Source organism: Phalacrocorax carbo, chromosome 7 (assembly GCF_963921805.1).
Source record: "Phalacrocorax carbo chromosome 7, bPhaCar2.1, whole genome shotgun sequence".
Lineage (NCBI taxonomy): Eukaryota > Metazoa > Chordata > Aves > Suliformes > Phalacrocoracidae > Phalacrocorax > Phalacrocorax carbo.
Genome location: NC_087519.1, coordinates 1,896,446 through 1,916,387, shown reverse-complemented (window position 1 = coordinate 1,916,387; position 19,942 = coordinate 1,896,446). Strand labels below are relative to the sequence as shown.

Below are 19,942 nucleotides of genomic sequence, written 5' to 3'. Positions count from 1 at the left end.
ATTAATTGGCATCCATATTTAGCTGCACATAATTAAGGTAACCTAGATACTGCAGTTCTACTCAGGATTTGATTTGCTGCCATGGTTTGGGGTTTTTTTTCCACATTTCTGCCCTCAGTTCTGCTCAGAAATGTTCACCAGAAACCCCTCTGCTTTATGCTCTGAGTGACAATGCATTTGCATACGCTGGGCCATATGTTCCTCTGCCTGCACATCAGAAATGCTGGTTCCCTGTGTATTTACGTAGCGATAAAGTGGGTGCGTAACTGCTTCTGCAAGGCTGTGTAGGCTGGAAAGACGGAGCACGGCCGCGTTTTGTTCCCCCGTCCTCCCTAAGCCTGTCCCCCTGCCCTGCGCTGCAGCAGAGCCGGGGCAGGATCCCAACTTCTGGAGTCTCAGCCACCGGGAATCCGCCTTTCCCCAGCACCGCAAAGGTTTTGTGCTTTAAATATCCCTGGAGAGTGGGCGAAGGAGAGCTTGTGCGCTGGTGCTCAGAGAAGATGACGGTTTGCTCCCCAAACCGTAGCGACAGAAGGATTCGGTCTGGGCTTCAGCTGAAAGGGAGAGGAGACCACGTTGAAGATGTCCGTGTATTTTGAGTCAGCAATAACGGGTTGAGCTCCATCACCACGAGCAAAATCCAGTCTTGCTTGGACAGTGCAATTCTGCAGGAGAGCGGCTCAGTGAAATCGCGCCCCCGTTCGTGGTCCAGCACGGACCACGCTTCTGCTCCAGAGATGCTCCTGGCATCGGCTGCCCACCCGCCAGCCACCCCTCGTGCTCTCCGCCTGTGGAGGGGTGCGTGGACGGAGAGAGGCTGAGCGAGGGGGACCCGTGAAATCACAGGAAAGCCAGGATTTAGGCTCTGTGCAAAAATCCCAGAAGCATCAGGAATGGTGAGGCTACATTTTTTTTTAGCAGGGAATGTGCTTACTTGGGGGAACCTGAGATTGGACATTTTACAGCCCCGACAGCGGTGTTTTCCCCAGTGCTGCACATCCCTCGATGCCAACACTGAAATCCAGCGTTGGCATCAGCATCATCAACGGCACAAAGTCACCCATGGAGGAGCCTTTGCCTCTTCCAGGCTTTCAAACATTTCAGGGTGCATTTTGTGGCATTTCCAGGCTTTTATCAGTGGTAATGAAGCATTTTTGTCCCTCTGAATGGAAAGCCACCGCTCTCACATCCATGTGTGACCCCAGGGCCGGGATGGGGCCGTGCAGCCCCAGGAGTACCTGCTCTCTCCTTCCCGGGGGGTTTCCATCCCTAAAGTGCTACCTTCAGCTTCGGTCTATTCAGTCTCTAAAATGCTTTAGCTTTATCCAAACCTGTGGGGAGCCCCGGCGCCCACTGGCCAGGGAAAAGACAAAATACGTGGTGCTTTTTGAAGTTACTACACTTGCAGCCCTGAAGGCCGAGCGCTGCTCTCCTCCCAGTGCCAGGACAGCTTTTAGCAGCAGTTATTAAGTAAAAAAAAATAAACTGGTGTGTTTGTGCTATAGCTTAAACCTACAACAACCAGCACCAAGAAAGCTTGGAGAGCCTGTGTGCTTCGGGCAACACCAAGGCTTTGCTGGCCTTGGGCTGCCCAAAGCAGCTGGGGAAAAACAAGCTTCAGCAGTATGTGGCTCTGTCTCAGCTGTGCCTGATTTAGGTGGCTCCATATGAACCAGGCTGGGGGTGAGGGGAGGTGTTGGGAGTAGGTTTAAGGGGAGGGTTTTGTTGTGGGGTTTGATGGGGTGCTCAAGGGGTGCTGTAGGGGCTCCTTAGGGCAGGCTTTGTAGGAGGAGGGTGGCTGGCATCACTTGCACTGCAACAGGAGGATTTATTTTTTGCGTAGGGGATGAAGACAGCTTGTTTTCCATGGCCAGACAATGTTATCTGCCTGCATTCCTGAAGGAAGCAGTGAGCAGGAAAGGGGAGTCTCTGTTTACATGTCGGAAGCTGAAGTTTAAAGCTGTTGCTCACGCCAGTGCTGCCTCTTGTAGCTGTGGTGTGGGGCAGAGCAGGGGCTGGGTGTGGGGTAGGTCCCGCACCCTGCTGTGGGCACGGCTGCTTTGCTGCCGGTGATGGGTGGGTGCGGGCAGAGGTGTGAGCAGAGGGTGCTGGGGGGCTGGCAGGGAGCTGAGCCCTGCTGTGTCCCTGTGGGACTCTGTTGCTGCTGCGGGGGTCTCTGTAAGCCTGCCTGGAGCAGGGGTGGTCTGTGGGGGTGACAGACCCATTGCTAAACCCCTCGGAGGCCCCAAACCTCTACAGCAGCCCTGGGGAGAGGGGGACAGGGACAGCAGCTGGGCAAAGCTTGAGTTGTGCCACAGGGTATCGCGTGTGTGTATTGCCTGTCCCTTTGTTACCCAGCACAGAGGGGGGCAACAGAGGAGCAGCCCCTGTATCACGAGGAGCCGCATCACCATCCCTCGCCTGTGTCGGATTAGTGGCCGTCACCTGCGTGGGTGCCCCCCTGCCAGCTGTGTGGCAGCTGGCGAGCGGGAGGAGCGGGCTGCGTGCCCCAGGCAGCCTGCCCTGGCCCTGGGATGGCTCGTCTCGGCTCAAGGTCCTGGTGGCATCTGCTCTGCCTGTGTGCTCGCGGCATCGCCCGAGGGGCCGTCGTGCGTGCCCCCCTCTGTGGGGGCGACTATTTGCCAAGGCTGGGCAAAGAACAGGCAAGCTCATCACACAGCTGCTTTCTTTGCTTCCTGGAGCTGCTGCGCTTCAGAGTACCAGGAGGTTTTCTGCAGGAAAATATATAGAATTTTCTCTATTTCTCTGTATTGTGAACCAATTTTCATGTCCTTGGTGCTTTGCTACCCTTAAACTCAGGACACAGAAGGCTGTCTTGGTCTGTGCTATAGGTTTTTTGGTTTTCTGTGAAACTTTCTCTCTCCGCTTTTAGTCTGCGGGAGATACTCCTTCAGCCTAGGGTTGGCCAAAGGAAAAGAAAGACCTGAGGCTTACAAAAAAAAGCTGTCACTTCAGCATTACTCTTCCACACTGGAGCACAATCTGATGTCCCTGCATTTATCAAGGAGAAAACAGGAGAGCAGCTGTGGGAAGCCCAGACCTGGAATCTGGCTGGTTTTAAGCACCCGGATGAGACAAAAAGTGTCAGCTTAAAATGGTAATGCTGCCCTGAGAGGTGGTGGTGGCTCAGAGGAGGAAAGGAGGTTTGAAAATGGGGGTCCTTGGGCCAACAGGAGCTTGGGAGGGGAAATAAGGGTTTTGCCCCCATTAATGCTGCTGCATTTGGAGCCAAGCCTGGAGTCGAGCCTGGGGAAGTGAAAGCTTGGCTTTGCCTGGGCCATCGCAGTGCAGCCTTGCCTGCAAATTGCCTGCCCCCTCTGCCGGTTAAAATAGAGAGAAACCCTGTCCTCACTGGGGAAAAGTGGCTTTTTGTTACCAATAAACATGGATTTATTTTTAGTGTCCATAATCCAATTTCACAGGGACATTATATGTGCTTTTCTCTTTTTAATTAACAAGCTTGAGCCTGGCTACTGCTTTTATAGTGCAGATAAATACCGCTGCAGCAAGGCTTTGGGGTTTTAATCTGTGCAAATTGTTTGTCAAAAGCTGCTGCGTGCATCACTTCGCGGGTTTTATGCCATAGGGCTGCGGAGCTCTGTGGGTCCAGCGTGGCTGGAGATGCTCATCTCATAGTTACCCCAAGCAGAGGCAGCGGGGTGGCTGCCGTCTGCCTGGGGGGGAGATGGGAAGCTTACAGTCCACAACAGTATTTATACTTCATTTAACAGCATTGATGTCCCCTTGTGGGGGTTAACTGATATTTAAACCTTCATCCTGGCAAAAATGGCATTCAGCAATGCTGATTTCTTTCCCTGCTTTATGTTTAGTTGTATAACAAAAAGAGTAACTAAGTCATCTATAAATTGATGTAATATTTTTATGGGAAGTAACCTGGTAAATCAGGGTAAATTTATTTATCCCAAAGCACCCCTGACCATGGAATTTGCCAGAGACAGTGATAGCATCATCGCTCCTGGGGAAACTGAGGCACGGAGACCTGTGATGCTTGCTCATCTCCATCTCCCTCCCTTCCCTGTCTGAATTTCCCAGGGGTTACAGGCTGGGAAAACGGACGGCAGTGTTTGCTTGTGGTGTTATTTTTCTGGAGGTGCACATCTGGCTAAATAGCTTCTTTGCACAAAGGTGCCAGAACACGAGCTGAGCTTTTATAATTTGTTTGCTAGAAAGCTGGCTCTTGGCTTAGCGTTTTACTTACTGCGCTCATTCACAAGAGCAGTCAGAGAGCTTGGCAGTGTGTCCACGATAACCAGGTTACTCTCTGCAGGGCCCAGAAGCACGTTCAGACATTGCCAGCACCTGGAATTGATGTTTTGATGAACAATATTGTTGGTTGCATGCATGGATTTCTTTGTTTTGTTTTTTTTATGGATTTATATTGGCCGGGACCCAGAAAACCCATGCTTGCGCTGGTTCCGTTTGACTTGGTGCCTAGTGAAGATCAGTCAGCCTGCGGCGACCTTCCCTTGTGCCGAAATCGGCCGGGGATCTGCCCCGGGTCAGGGAAATCTCTGTAATTTCCTCTTCTTTGGCCCTCGAGTAGGAGAGACCTTCTTTAAAAAGACAGCAGTAGATATGTTTACTCTTAATCTCAGCCACTGGAAACTTGTGTGTACTCAAGGATTTCCTGGGAAACCCCGTAAATCCCCTATGCTCAGGCAGCGCTTCCCTGATCCCCCTCTAAAAGCTAATAAAGGATCAGGGGGCATCTGGGGGAAGCTGCTGGGTGGGGAAGGGTGGCCTGGCCGGTCCCCGGGGCTCGTGGTGGGCTCTCCTTCCTCGGGGGAGGTTCCTCGCCCAGGGACAGGCTCTGAGGGTGCTGGTGTTGATGCTGGATGGATGCTGCTGTTATTTCTGTGAAGTTTTCTGTGCACAATTGGTTTGACGGTCGAGTTGAGTAAATGTTTTCACCACAGTTGTAGAGCTTCATAGGAAACATGAGGATCTGGAAACGGTCTGGGCTTGTATTTCCAGGGAAGCTGGTGAAAAGCTGGTTTTATGAAATACATATATTAAAATGATTTATCCGAGCTTCCCGCTGGCTTGTTGCAAAGCAAATGTGGAGTCCTGCCATCGTGAGACTGAAGCTCGTGCTGCTTAGAGGGTCTGAAGTGATAACGCTTCCCATCGCCCGAGTCCGATGATGGCCAAGAGGTTCACTGAGGCGGACCCTGTTATCAAAATTGCTCATGAGCTCGCACCGCTCACAGCAGCGCTTTGATTCAGAGTGCTTAAAAGTGATGCTTCTAGGAATAAAGAGGCCTTGCTTCTAGTGATGGTGTTCCCCTTCCCGGAGCCGTCCGACCCCGCCGAGGCCATGCATCCGTCCCTCCTGGGCTCTGCCCTCGCTGCTGTCCCAACCATTGCCCGGGAAGCCTTCCTTCTGGGTCACCAAGCAGCAAAATAGCTGAATTCAACCATCTTAAAAAAAAAAAAAATTAAAAAAAAATCCATTGTCCCTTCTTCCCTTTCTCCCCCAGATATAATACAAATAACTTTCTCCTTTTTAAGCGCTCCTAATTGTTCCAGCGAAGGGAGGGCTTTGAGGGGCTGAGGTTGCTGGAAGATTTGTGCCTTCCAGTGCATGCCATGGACAACGCCAGGTTGCTGGAGCCTGGAGAGGCGGCACGCTCTCGCTAAAGGGACAGTATCTGGGTCACCGAGCTTCCCCTGGCCAGGGATCCAGCGATTAGGAGTCACCGCGGCTTAATGCACGGCTGCTGGCGAGGCCCCTCTTAAGAATGACTAAATGGGAAGCTCTGGCATGAATCCCTGATTGTTTTATATATTTTTTCCTTCTTATTGCCTTTATTTGGCTCCTTCTCCTCTTGCAGGTGCCTTGGGCATGGGCACAACCCACCACTGCTCTCGCACAAGGGCGGTCCCTCGCTGCAGCCACCGTGGCAGCTCCTGCGCACGGGCTGCCTTCAACTTATTTTAGTCAAAACTCTTGATTTCTTGGGCAGAAACTATCCCTAGTAACCAAACTCTGTTTTGTCCTCTTGAAAGCCTAATGAATTTTGGCAAAAACCATCAAATCTACTTTGCAAAGGGAACCACTCAGCTGGTTGCTCAAAATTAAAGTGATTGTGTATTAATTTGTGCTGTTAAAAGGTCGGTCCGCCTGGAATTTAACAGCTGCTGGATGAATTTCTGCTCTAGACAGTGTCTTAATAATGTCATGCTAATGCAAATATGAAAATAGGGGGAAGCTAGATAATCTGCTAGCGTACTTACTGTAATAGCCCATAAAGCTGTGCTTTGCATCCCATTAATTCACAGGGGGGTCGCTGGGTGGTACCGGGAGGCAGAACTTTGTGCACTAACGAAGCATCAACGTTGCTGCGTTTCCCTCCATCTTCTGCGTCTCACCTTTGGGTGTCTCCTCCCCAGATCCTGTCTGTTTGCCCTGGGGGCTGCATCCCCTCCCCTCGCGCTTCGCACGGTATGGTGCTCGTGTGCAGGATGAGACCCAAAGCACCTCATCCTCTCTGCAGGGCTGTGGGGCACAGGGCTGAGCTCTGCCCACCTGTGAAAGGACGGCAGAATTATTTTTTTCCCATGGGAAAACGTAAAGAATGTGAAAAATCAGATTATTTGGTTTTTTTCTTCATAACTTTTCATGGCATGATTTTTGCAGTGGGGTTTGGGTAAAGGCAACGGCTGACTCAGGGCCTCCCCAGGCGATGGGCAGCTCTCACCCCACGTCCTGAGCGTGCCTCAGGGTGCCCAGCCCAGCAAGGGCACCTGATGTACCAGGGCCCCAAGGAAACGCCTGCTGAATGTGGACGCTGGTGTTAGATACTGAGATTTTTTTTTCAGTGAAAAGCAACATTTTTCCTTAAATCTTCTCCCCTTCCCCTTTAAGGAAAATTTAATTTAGTGGAAAACTAATTTTTTTATCAAATCTGTTCTCTAGGCTCTGCACTGGAAAGACTATTTTTATTTAAATGAAGCATTTGTCTTCTCTAATGCTTCCCCTTGTGTTATGGCCCGTGTGCTCGCAGCACTTGGTCAGTCGATGCTTTTCCTGGGGCCCGTTGGCTTCCAGCACAGAGATATTGGTGTGCGAGGGGGATCCCCGAGATGGGGGGGCTGTTGCCCCCCACCGCACAGGTTTGGTGTGACAGGGGCTTCCCAAGGGACTGTCTCTGCCACTGAGTAAAAGGAAAATTTAAAATCCATGGGTGAACGTGTACTTTAAGGCGTTGCCCTTCCTATGGGATGCTCCAGTGTTTGCGGTGGTGCTTGATGTAATCCAGGCAAAGAAAAGTATCCTGAGGGGGGGGGTTGAGGGGATGGGGGGGACCAGGGTGGGGGGTTCAGGGGGCTGTCCCTCCGGCCGTGGCATCATCCAGAGCTGCGGGCTGCCAGAGGTTTGGGTCACCCTGGTAAAATTGTCAGAAAGTCACTTGTTTTTATCCCTAAAAACCTGAACTGATTTATAACGGCACTAATAAAACACAAGCCTGGGGCATTAACCAGGAAAATGCCCTTTCAGCTTTTTGATAATGTCAGAAATGTCGTGTATGTCGATCACTGCTGCTTATCTGGGGCAAAGCTGCCAGGTAAATGCAGAGAAAAAAATGCATTTGTGGATGGCAGGAGGCAGTTAAGGGTCCAGGGCTGACGTGGCAGCTCACATCGGAGCCAGGTTGCTGCTGATGGGTAGAATTATCAAAATTTAGGCTCTCTGAGCGAGCCGATGTGATGCTGTGGGCAGCTGAAGGAGGAGGCGGGCACAGCCGCCCTGTCCCAGCTCTTCCACCCATCCCTGCCCCGACACCCCTGAAATTGGCCCTAATGGAGGTTAAAATCACACCAGCAGGTACCAGTCACCGAGGGGAAAATGAGCTCTGTGCCATATGGGGAGGGAATTCGCCCTAATTAGAAAGAGGTTCACGAGTTAGAAACCAGCCTCGCGCTAAGTGCTCATCACGGGCCGGCTAACGGGGGTGTGATCCCGCGCCGGCGAGGTAAGGACTGTTTGTAAGAGACCGCATCGAAGGGCGGAGGGGAGCGACTGCCGGAGACCCGGTACCCAGCCGGTGATGGAGCGGAAGGCGTCCGTTTGCTCACGTACCGAAGGCGGCGAGAGCAGGCACCTATTTTTTTTTTCTCCTCTACCTCAATAACTGCAATGACCCATATAATTAAGTCCCCTGTGTTTTAAGACCAGCCTAATTCTCATCTTATATATGGGCCGTGTCCAAGGGATGACTTGGAGCTGTTGTAGCAATTTGAGCGAGAACTGGCTTTTCACTAATAATAATGCCTATGAAAACTATTTTAAAATTGATGGAGCCTGTGTTTCTCGGCGCCTCGTGCAATGGTTTTCGGCACCCCCCCTCCCTGCCTGATCGAATCCAGGCAGGCAGAGCCCCTCTGCCCGTGCACCCCGTGCTGGTCCTGGCTTGGCGTTCGCCGTGGCCGCCTGGCACGTAGCAGCCGCGTCCTCCCGGGGAGCAAATTAATGCAAATACACCTTCCCAGCAGTGGTGGTGCAGCGGTGAGCCCCTGGGCCTGATCCGGCTGCCCAGAGCACTCCTGGCCGTTGCCAGCTGCGGATGGTAAAAATGCAGCGTGTTATTCTTGGCGCGTTTCTTTGTTCACGTTAGATGGAGCCGGGAGCTCGATACGTTAAAAGGTCAGTGCTGGAAGGGCTATGAAATATTTAGTGGCTGTGTCGTGCTGACCTAGTTAGCCTGCACACTGCCACCACCTCCGGGCTGCGGCACGGAGCCGGCGCAGGAGAAGGAAGGGTGGGGTGGCCGGCCGCAGAGGCAGCCTGCGAGGTCCCAGCAAGGGGCAGGGGGTCCTGCAACCCACCTGCAACAGGAACCTTAAGAGGAGGCCGTGCCGAGCGCTGTGCACCGTCCTCCGCTGCGGAGCTGTGCGGGTCCTCGCTCTGCTGGGATGGCGGGACTGGACCGGCCCTAGAAGCGCTGCAAGGGTTTCCATCTGGTGTCGTGATTAGGTTATTAGTGTCGTTAAGCGAGAGTGTTGACGATCCCGGGGTCGCTGGGGAATTTGTCCTGCGGAGTCCACATGCGTACCGTGCTCAGCGTCACTTCCAAAGTCTGGTACTTTTCCCCCAAAACGTTTCATGCATGGCCCGATGGCTGATTTCCCTCGAGGCCTCTCGAGTCGCTTCCAGCCCTTTTTTGGGTGGTCGTGCAAAGATTTCCCCCTGAGCTCCCCAGCTGGTGGTGCCCCCTCCCTGGGGGTGGGCAGCCCCACGGGGTTGTGTTTGCAGGAATCCCTTCTCATGCACGCGTCAGCTGCAGCCGCCCCGGGAATATCGCTGGGGTAAAACCGGTCCCTGACTCAGCCGGGCATCTCTGGCCAAAAGCCCCATCCCAGCGTGAGCTACTGAGCTCTCTCCCCTCACAAGGCTCCAGCCTTAAAGGCCAACTTTATCACTAAATTTAATATATTTTTTCTCTTTTTCTTTTGGTTTATCTTAAATTACAGACAGGCCGGATCGAACCAAACTACCCCAAAGTGTGCGGTCACCAGGGCAATGTGCTGGACATCAAGTGGAATCCCTTCATTGAGAACATCATCGCGTCATGCTCCGAGGACACCTCGGTGAGCTGGGATGCTTCGGGCTGGCGCCGCCCGGGGGTTCGAGCGGCCGCAGGCGTGCGGCTCCGTGCGCCCTTCCGCCTTTAATTTATAGACCCGGAGGTGCGGGGAAGGGGCTGCCAGAGGCACTGCGGGTGGGTGATGGCTCGGCAGCCTCAGCAACGGAGAAGGGGTAAGAGATTGATGAGGAGCAACAGGCAAATCGTGCCAATCCCCGGCTCCTGTGTCGGCGGGGTGGGGGCTGTGGCCGGTGCCCAGCTCCTCTGCTGTCCCCGGTGTCGCTTATCATCACAGCGCTGCTCTTCCTGCGTCCCTTGCTGCAGATAAGCTGTACAGCTGCGTGCAACGAGGTCTTATTTTCCTTCTTCCAAGCCCAATAGCAAGGCTATTATTAATCCTCTGTGCTATTGGGGACCGCAGGGGCTGCAACTGCTCTCATGGCCCGATCCATCAAGTTCTGCAGGCGGGGGGATAATGAATCGGGTCATCTTTGCGTAGCCGTTATTTGCATCCTCCTCCTTTTTTATTTTCTGGACGCAAACAAGCCCATCCCAAAGGCTGTGTCATAAGGCGGGGGGGGGGGAGCCTTTGTGCAAGGGAGGAGATCAGAAACCGGCGCCCATTCTGCACAGCAGAAGCCGGGGTTTGGGGTGAGCCAGTTCTTAACCCGTTACAAATCTGCCTCGCTTGATCCTTAGCGTTTTACTGTATTAATACCTAACGTCTCATCCTCTCCTTCGATTCAGTATATCAGAATTTTTTATTAGCTGAAAGCTTGTCAAGGAAGATATTGAGTGGGGGGAAAAGATTCAGATCGTGGCTGTGAATCATGGTGAGGTGTCTCCCACTTTTAATTAAAACCTTTTATATACAGTTGCCGTGGAATAGAAGGTGCTGGGAGGGAGGCGGGGCACTGGGAAGACTTTATGAGCCCTTGTTACACCTGGGAAATTAAGATAATTGCCCCTGAGGCTGTCCAGAGTGGGGGTTTTCCCCTGATGGGGATGAGATGGAGAGGAGAGGCCCCACAGCTGGGTGGGTTCCCGGTGCCACCCCACACCCAGGGTGCTCCTTATGGGCAGGTCCTGCACCTTTGGGCTCTCTCCGCTCACTCCCACGAGGTTTAACGGGGCTCAGGCCAACAGTCTTTGATAAAGAGAGGGGATGCTCAGGTCCTTGAGGAGTCCAAGCTGCAGAAAACAGTATTTGCATGATATTTGTCACCTGGGGGCACCGTCGGTCCCAGGCTGGGGACACCACCGCCGTGGGGACATGGAGGACCTGCCCCGCGTGCCGCTGGCTGGGGGGGGAGCCTGGTGGTGCAGCCGGCCGCTGGTCCTGCTCTAGACCCATGCCTTTCCTCCATCGTGCCCTATGCGGAGAGGACAACGTGTGCAGCCTTGTCCCTGGGGCATCGCTACGGGTTGACCCTCTCCAAGGGGGTGATGAGGATTTTAGGGCTCGGCAGCAGCCGGGTGAATGGCTGTAGTTTGATGCTGCCTTGCTGGAGGGTGATCTCTCTCTCACAGCCCACCTGGGTTATTGCTCTGCTTGAGCCCTCTCCTGCAATTTCTCCCTGGGGATCAAACCCGTATCCATCCGTACCTGTCCGTCCCCGCTCCGATCACGGCGTCTGTCCTGGCCTGATGCTCTCCCTTGGGGCACCGGGGCTGTTAATTCATTATTCGTCCTGGCAGGACAGCGAGAGCGGGGCTGGTCCCGGAGTTCCCCATCCCGCCGCGGTGCTGCGAGTTGCTGTGAAGGCTTTTTGGGAAGGAGCTTTGTAAGGGCAGGACAAACCAGGCGGGAAGATTAAAAGGGGAATTATCCCTTCTCCGTAGGTGTTTCAGGCTCTGTGTTTTCCTGGTGCTGGAGCTCTCCGTGCACTGGGCGCTGATATGGCATGCGGAGCTAGAGGGGGGATCCTGCAGCATGGTTTGCAGGATAAAGCTCTTTGTGGAAAGGGACTTTTGAGGGAAAAATTTATCAAGAACGTTTTTTAGGACGGTCTGGGAGAGGAAACCTGTGGTTACACATGCTACGTCCCACCCTGGCTGCTCTCCCTGGTGTCATGGGAGGAGGGTGAAGGAAGGTACTTCTATGGTTGTTCCTCTGTTTTTTTGTTAATGATAATTTTCCAAAAGCATCATTTCCATCCCGGGATGGGACAAGGTTGTGAAACCCAATGCTTGAGTTTTGGGTTAGCTCCAGCTATGCCCATACTGGCAGCAGAACGGCATTAGGACTGCAACCCGTTCCCACACATCTATTTTCAGGTCATAGTGACCATGGTAATGGGGAAACCTGCCGAAAATAGCCTGTCCCTGGCACTCACCCCCCTTTTTTTGCAAGACGCGAGGAATGACGCGACTCCGTTAGGAGCAGACCGCAGAGGTGATGCCGCACTGCAGACCCCCAGCGATACTTCCCAGCTGAGCACGGATGCAGGACACGTTTAATAACCACCCTTTAGGCCACCTGCACAACAAAAAGCAAGAGGTAGCTCCTAGCTGAGCAGACCCTGACGGTGCAGGGAGCCCCGGCATCGCAGCTGAGCGCGTGAAGGTGTCCCTGTGTCCCCCTCCCCGGGTTGGACGGCGCATCCCACCAGCAGCGAGCGTGCAGCAGGCACGTCGCCGGCGTGCAGAGCTCGCTCGGAGCCCTCGTGGGTGCAGATCGCCGGAGCGAGGCGCAGCCAGGGGTTTGGTAACAGCCGTTTCGTAACCTGCCGCTTTCATAACCGGTTTCTTCGACGCCCAGTGATCAGGGCTGTGTTGCTTGTTCCTCGTGTTGTGCCTTGTTTGAAAACTGCTGATGTTCTCAGAATTGCTCCCTCCGAGCCAAACCAGCCTCTTAACCGTGTCTCTGTCGTAACGCCGTTTCCTCTGCATGCCATGCAACCCAAAGAGCAGCGTCTCCCACCTCTAAACGTGCAGGTTCAGGCAGAAAACTCACCGCTCCACCCGTACATCCTTATGCAGATTTTTCACTGCGATATTGCAGATGGCTTCTTGCCCCCCTGCCCAGGCTGTAGCTCAGCCCCCGGCTGGACGGGGCGACCCTGTGGGTGCTGGTGAAGAGAAGGAGCGACCGAAGGGGCAGCAGGATCAGTCCTCCCCAGGCAGCAGCTTCCCAGATATCCTCTGCTCTGGAAAAGCTTTATTTCAGCTCGGTGATGCTCACCGGGGCAGCATGGCCCTGGCCACCGCATCTGCCCACAGGCAAGCTCGCCTCTTGAGATGCTGGCGGAGGAGGTGAGAGGGAACCTGCAGGGGCTGTGTGCTGCATTCGATATGGGTTGGCTCTCTTTAATAAGTGTTCCTTAAAGGTGGTGTGGTGTGTCTGCAGCTGATGTTAGAGCCGGGGTGAGACGAAGGCTCTGGGAAGGATGAGCGTGCTGGCCGAGGGCAGCCTGCCATGGGGAGATGAGGGTGCAAAGCTCAGTCGTTTCACCTCCTCACCTGAACCACGGGGACACGCGTCCATGCACCACCAAAGGCTGCCAGGTTTCGGGTGGCTCTGGGGAGCCGCAGGGCTGGCAGCACCCCGGCACTCGCCGCTCGGATGGGCCCAGGGCGCTTGGGCGCAGAGCAGACCGAGGGGGGGTTAGATAAACGTGATGTGTCACTTCGGCTTCGTACCAGTGACGTGCCACGGAGGTGAAAGCATCTCCAGCCGCTCTTGATAGCATTATCTGGAGATGTTTAATCGAAGATCGACCCCTGGGACACGCGTTATTATGCAGGATGAGGCTGCTGGCATCGGGCACTGCAGGGATTCAGCAGCTCAGGGGTGTCGGGGTCCTCCCGGGGCTCCCAAACCCATCCCAACGCCCGCCCCATCCCGCAGGTGCGGATCTGGGAGATCCCCGAAGGCGGCCTGAAGCGGAACATGACGGAGGCCATCCTGGAGCTGTACGGGCACAGCCGGCGCGTTGGCCTCGTCGAGTGGCACCCCACCACCAACAACATCCTCTTCAGCGCTGGCTACGACTATAAGGTGAGCCCTGCCCGGGCCCGCTCCTTGCTGCTGCCTGCGGCTGCCCTTGCAAAGGCTGTCCCTGCTCGTGGCACGGGTGGGAGTCGCCTGCCTGCAGCCGGGGCAGGATCCTGCTGGTGGAAGAAAATGACCCACCGTGTCGTGCAGCAGACGGTACCTTCCCTCGTGCAAGGGTCTTGCACCCGGTTGTAAGGACTGTTTTAATTTTGCACAAGCAGCAGCTGCAGGGCAGCCCTGGGAGGAGGGAAGGGGATCTATAGGTGATGAGGGGGTGATTTCAGCCAAAACAGGTGATACTAAGATGGCCAAAGCAGAGATGGAGGTTGCAGGGAGGGGTTGGGGGTCACCAGGAGTGGAGACACCAGGGCAGCCTCCCCTCTTCCCGCAGGTCCTCATCTGGAACCTGGACATTGGGGAACCGGTGAAGATGATCGATTGCCACACGGATGTCATCCTCTGCATGTCCTTCAACACCGACGGCAGCCTCCTGGCCACCACCTGCAAGGACAAGAAGCTGCGGGTCGTGGAGCCGCGCTCCGGCAGGGTCCTGCAGGTGCGGCGCTCGTGCCGGGGCGCTGTGTGCGGCATGGGGTGGGGGGTTAGAAATAAGATCTTGGGGAGGAATCCTACTGAAAGGTGTAAAAACATCCGCAAGTTGCCGTACATACTTGTGGTGATGTGCATGTGTCAGGGTCTGCAGGTGATTCCCTGCTGTGGGGGGGGGGCTGGCTGTTTTAATTAGGTGGAGATGGTGGGGAGGGCTCAGCCTCACCCCAAGTACAGGAGTTGGAGGCTTTTATTCTTTTATTAATTAAGGGTTTGTGGAAAATAGTAGAAATTGGGGGGGGGGGATGTGTGCAGAACGTTCCAGAAAGAGCCGCAGTTTGGAGGAAGACAGTGGTTTCTCAGAAAAGGTGATACCTAATATTAAGGGAAATGGGCGTTTTCATTTGGCACCGGGGACAGGCGCTGAATCGTGGTCCCTCCGTGCCGGCCGCCACCCCACCAGCACGGAGTTTCACCGGGGAGAGGCATTGGGGGGGGCGGCGAGTCCAGGGTACCTGCCAAGGGCCAGGTCTGGGGGCCGCGACGGGGCGGGGGGGCTGCCGGCGAACGCGCTCCTGTCTTGCAGGAGGCCAGCTGCAAGAACCACCGCGTCAACCGGGTGGTCTTCCTGGGCAGCACGAAGCGGCTGCTGACGACGGGGGTGTCGCGCTGGAACACGCGGCAGATCGCCCTCTGGGACCAGGTGGGTGCCGGGACCCCCGGCTCCGTCCCCACTGGGACCCCCTTTCAGCACGAGCGTCGGGATGTCTTGCTTAATAAAGTGCTTTTTGCTGTTGTGCAGGAAGACCTGTCCATGCCCCTCATAGAGGAGGAGATCGACGGGCTCTCGGGTCTCCTCTTCCCATTCTACGATGCCGACACTCACATGCTGTACTTGGCTGGCAAGGTACGGGCTGCGCTTCGCATCCCGCAGCTGCAGGGGCTGCAGCAGCTCCCAGGGAGGTGAAAGGGGTCTTTTTCCAGCTAACAGCATCGGGGAGAAGAGCCACCCCAGGAGCAGGGCTGTGCTGAGCCCCAAGCAAAGCGTTACGCAGCCCTTTGGCCATGAAAGCCTGGTTTGCAGGGGTGCTCGCCGCTCTTGCATGAGCAGGCAGCATCCCGTGGGGTGATGCGCGATGCTGCAGTGGCCCCGGCCTGTCTCCCCCCAGCATTTCCCAAGGACGGGGTGCTGGGGGTTGTTATCATGGTCTTTATTCAACCTCATGTTTGCCAAAGCAGTAAACAGTCCCTCTTCCCTGCGCTCGCTCCAGGGCGATGGCAACATTCGGTACTACGAGATCGGCTCGGAAAAGCCCTACTTGAGTTATCTCATGGAGTTTCGCTCCCCGGCCCCGCAAAAAGGACTGGGTAAGGATGGCTGGGCTGCTGTCCCTTTGCTCTGAACACGTAAACGGTAGTTGATGGAAGGTACTTTAATTAAATGCTGCTTCTAAATGGGTTTGGCAGCCGCTGGGCCGGCTGTGGAGCGCCAACGCAGGGCTGCAGCGCTTGTAGGGCAGCCTTCACATTGCTGTGCTGTCCTTCCTGCGGTGATGCAGCCAGGCTGGGGCTGGGTCCCAGCCAGGTGCACCCCTGGTGACACCCTTCCTGCTGTCACACACGCCAGGCTTCCACAGGGACCTCAGCCAGTGATTTCTGTGATACTTTTTTCCCTGCATAAAAGCTGCTTATCCGTTTCCCAGCATCCCTGGAAATGCCCCTGGTGTGGCCCAGGTCTGCGCCCCAGGTCCCCAGGGTGATGGCAGGGATTAATTCAGCGAGGATCTGGGTCTCCCGATGGGAGAGCAAGGACCTTTTGGGGTCCTCCACGCTGGGAGGCAGATGGGTCCCAGCCGGCTGCCCGGGGTTTGCAGCACACGGGGGTTATTTTCTGCGCCTCTCCGCAGGGGTGATGCCGAAGCACGGGCTGGACGTGTCGGCCTGCGAGGTCTTTCGTTTCTACAAGCTCGTCACCCTCAAGGGCCTGATCGAACCCATCTCGATGATCGTGCCGAGGAGGGTGAGTCCCTCACTGCGCCCCAGGGCGCGGGGACAGGCTGGTGGGGGTGAGCGGTGTCCGGGGGTGCCCGAAGCGGGGCGGGTGTGATGGAGATGCCTCCGCTCGCGCTGCTTTGCTGACCAGTCCGATGGCTGGGTCAGTTTGCACCGGTCTTAGACCTCCCAGCTGTGGGATTCCCAGGGAGGGTTTTACCCAAGATTTAATGGGAATGTTTTAAAGAGATGCACCTCTTCATTGCTCCCGGCCTTGATGCAATTGTTTTGTGCAAGTTCAGCTTGGTCCGTTGCGAGAGGTAACAAGGGGCTCGTCTCACCTGAGGTTTGGGGGCTGTTTCTGGTGAAATCTATCTCAGAGCTGGAGCAGGGTTTGGCGTTTGCCTTCCCAGCGCCGTCTGCAGCTGGAAGCAAACCCAGCCGCCAGCCAGGGCTGCGCGGAGGAGCCGGTCCCAGGCTCTGCCACGGCTCAGCAGCCGCTCGCCCCCTCCGCTTCGCTGCCGGCGGCCGGCCAGCATCTCCCAGCCCCACTCGGGTGCCCCGAGCAGGCAGCGCTGCCATTTCTCATCTAACTTAATGGTGCAAACACCAGTTTATTACTTCCCGGCTGCCCTGCGTGGCTGCATTGCTGCGTGCCGAAGGAGCGAGCGCAACTGTTTGCAGCGTGTTGCAACGTGTAGTTAAATTGCGAGCGGATCCACAGAAGGCGGTGGTTTTTCTTTCCCCCGTGTTTTTAGTCGGAAACGTACCAAGAGGACATTTACCCGATGACTCCGGGTACGGAGCCAGCCCTCACGCCGGATGAATGGCTGAGCGGGGTGAACAGAGGTAAAGCCACGGGCACCGCGCTGGGTGGGCGGCACGGAGCCCCGCAAACCCCCGGGGCAGTGGGACGCGGCCGCAGCCCCCCCTCCCCAACCCCCCTCCCATGCTCTGCCCCGCTCAGATCCCATCCTGATGTCGCTGAAGGAGGGCTACAAGAAGACATCCAAAATCGTCTTTAAGGCACCGGTGAGGGAGAAGAGGAGCGTCGTCGTTAATGGCATAGACCTGCTGGAGAACGTGCCGCCCCGGACGGAGAACGAGGTAGGGCAGCGCCGCTCCGGACCGGGGCGTGGGGACGGCCGCTGGCTGGGGGGATGTTTTTGGGGTGCAGCTTGGAAAGCCCTGCAGGTATCTGCTTGTACTGCCAAACCGAAATGCCGGGATGCCGTGTTTCCCCGTGGCTTGAAGCATCACTCTGCGCATTAACCACAGAGCACCCGAAAGGAGTGGTGTTAAGCTCCTAGATTTTGGGTTTTTTTTTAATTAAAATCTTCCTCTGGGAACAACATACAGAGGTGCTGGGGAAACATCTGCACTTGGTCCCGGAAGGAATTTGTTTCGCTGGAGCTGAGTTTGCAGATCGCGTGCGTAGGGCATCCCCCAGCAGGAGGGTGAAATATTAAATCCAAGAGAGCGGGCAGCGTGGCAGATGAAGCCGTGTTGCAAAAGCAGCTCGGTTATGAAACGGCCCCGGCGTAGCTCTGGGGGCTGGCGGGAGGGGGAAGCCCCGGGGCCGAGCGGCCGGCGTGGTTCCTCCAGCTCCCTCCTTCCCTTCCAGCTCCTTCGGATGTTCTTCCGACAGCAGGACGAGATCCGGCGGCTGAAAGACGAGCTCTCGCAGAAAGACATACGGATCCGACAGCTACAGCTGGAGCTGAAAAACCTACGTAACAGCCCGAAGAATAACTAACTTCCAGGGACATTTTATAAATAAACTTTCTTTGTTTATACTCGCTCTTTAATTTTATTGTATCCACTTACACAGAATATGAGCCAGAAGCCAAGTGACCTGCCAAGAGCCCACTCGCTAACTGGAAATACGTCCTCCTGGTCTTGTCTAGCACTAAAACCAAAAGCTACTGCATGAGAGGCGGCTGGGGTGTCTGCCTGCCCCAGCAACGGTCTTGGAGTAAGTAGGCGAGCAGTGTCCCCTCCGTCAGGGTTAACCGGCCCCGGGGCAGCCGAGGCGGCGGCGACTCCCCAGGAAAGCGCGATGCTTCGTTGCTATTAATTTCTTTTCCTATGCAAAAATGTGACAGCGGGTGCAGAACTGGAAACGGGGTGCGGGAAGGGCTTAATTCACAAAAGCGCACTGCCGGGGCGCAGCCGGGTGGGCTCCGGCACAGCCAGGCTTCGGCAGGAGCAGCCTGTGCGTCTCCTCGGGCTACGGCTTGGGGAAGGCAGTTGCTCCACACGCGTGCCCGTGTGTCTGTGCACATACATCCTTTTAAAACAATAAGAAAAGAGGCCGGGTTTCCTAACTGCAGAGGGTTTTTTGCTCCCTCCGCCTCTGGGAAGACGGATATCCCCCCCTCCTTCCCGCTGGGACGCGCGCCGGCGCCGCGGGGAGCGGGGAAGGATGTCACCCGGCGCTGCCCCGAGGGAGGGACCCAGCGGGTGCCGGTGCTGCGCGGGCGCTCCCGGGGTTCACTACGCGTGTACAGTCATGTGGGGCTTTTTTTTTTTTGTGGATTAGGCCTGTAGCACAGGAAACAACACCAAATACTGCTAGTTTACCTATATATATATATATGTATATTTTCACTAAATCAAGTTGCTGAACTGCCCGGCACTACCAGTGCAACGGTTTCTCCTCTCTGTCATTTTACTTTGTGCCCCGCGCCCACTGCTTCGCCCTCTTTACATTACATGTGCTGTCATTGCCTATTATTTATGCTACTATGGAATAGTGATGAAATAAAATGTTTTCAAGATAGCAAAACCTCGCCCGCGCCTTCCTTTCTGTGCCGAGGGGCTGCGCATGAGCGCTGGCCCCCATCCCAGAGATGGGGTGGTGGGAGCCAACGGGGAGTTTTTGGTGCACGCAAAGGTGGTCTCTGCTGGCACTGCAGCTCTTTCCCCGGGCTGGGAGGGCCCTGCAGGATCGAGCGATGCTGGCCGGCGGCTCAGCTCGAGGCCGGGCAATGGCTGTGCGGGGCTTGGGTGCGCGGCAGGAGGAGCAGAAGCAGGGAAGGCGGTGTTGGGACGGGACCTGGGCTGCGCTGGCTGGGCTGGGGTCCCCTGCGAGGCGAGTGGTGTGGGGGTGATGCTCACCCGAGGCTCTTCGCTGGATGGGGGAAGCAGCCGAAGAGGAATGACAGCATCATAGAACGGTCTGGGTTGGAAGGGAGCTTTAGAGGCCTCTTAATCCAACCCTCCTGCCATGAGCAGGGACACCTTCAACTAGACCAGGTTGCTCAGAGCCCTGTCCAGCCTGGCCTGGAATGTTTCCAGGGATGGGGCATCTCCAGGGATGGGCATCTACATCTCTCGGGGCAACCTGTGCCAATGTCTTGCCCCCCCTCAATCAAAACTTACTTCCTTATATCTAGACTAAATCTCTCCTATTTTAGTTTAAAGCCATTACCCGTTGTCCTGTCACAACAAGCCCTACTAGAAAGTCTGTCCCCATCTTTCTTATAACCCCCCTATGCCAAGGCTGGCCCCAAATTTGCAGGTGAAACGCAGCCGTCCTGCTGCCCCGGCTCCCCGCAGCGCAGAGGGCAGCGCGAGGGATGCTGAGATGGAAATCAAGTTTGGTGTTTGTTTTTTTTTTTCCTGGTGTTGAGGAATGTGTTCTCATTTGGTGTCAGGACTGGAGCTTCCTGGTTTTATCGTGTCTCATAATTGGAAGGAGAAACCAGTTAAAGCACGGCTTGGCTGCTTCGTGCAGCGCAGCAGTGGCTTGGTGCTGTTTAGGGTTGTTTAT

General features: G+C 55.5%; 1 protein-coding gene across 1 annotated transcript in view; it reads left to right on the top strand.

The window, feature by feature from the left end:
- CORO2B (coronin 2B) overlaps window positions 1-18,955 on the top strand; it is a 45,164-nt gene extending 26,209 nt beyond the window's left edge. The window contains exons 5-14 of the mRNA XM_064456017.1: window positions 9,517-9,633; window positions 13,480-13,629; window positions 14,018-14,182; window positions 14,762-14,878; window positions 14,978-15,082; window positions 15,447-15,543; window positions 16,083-16,195; window positions 16,926-17,016; window positions 17,135-17,274; window positions 17,792-18,955. Of these exons, the coding sequence (XP_064312087.1) occupies window positions 9,517-9,633; window positions 13,480-13,629; window positions 14,018-14,182; window positions 14,762-14,878; window positions 14,978-15,082; window positions 15,447-15,543; window positions 16,083-16,195; window positions 16,926-17,016; window positions 17,135-17,274; window positions 17,792-17,923 (1,227 nt within the window). The 3' untranslated portion in view covers window positions 17,924-18,955. The remainder of the gene's footprint in view (window positions 1-9,516; window positions 9,634-13,479; window positions 13,630-14,017; window positions 14,183-14,761; window positions 14,879-14,977; window positions 15,083-15,446; window positions 15,544-16,082; window positions 16,196-16,925; window positions 17,017-17,134; window positions 17,275-17,791) is intronic.
- Window positions 18,956-19,942: the final 987 nt, after the last annotated feature.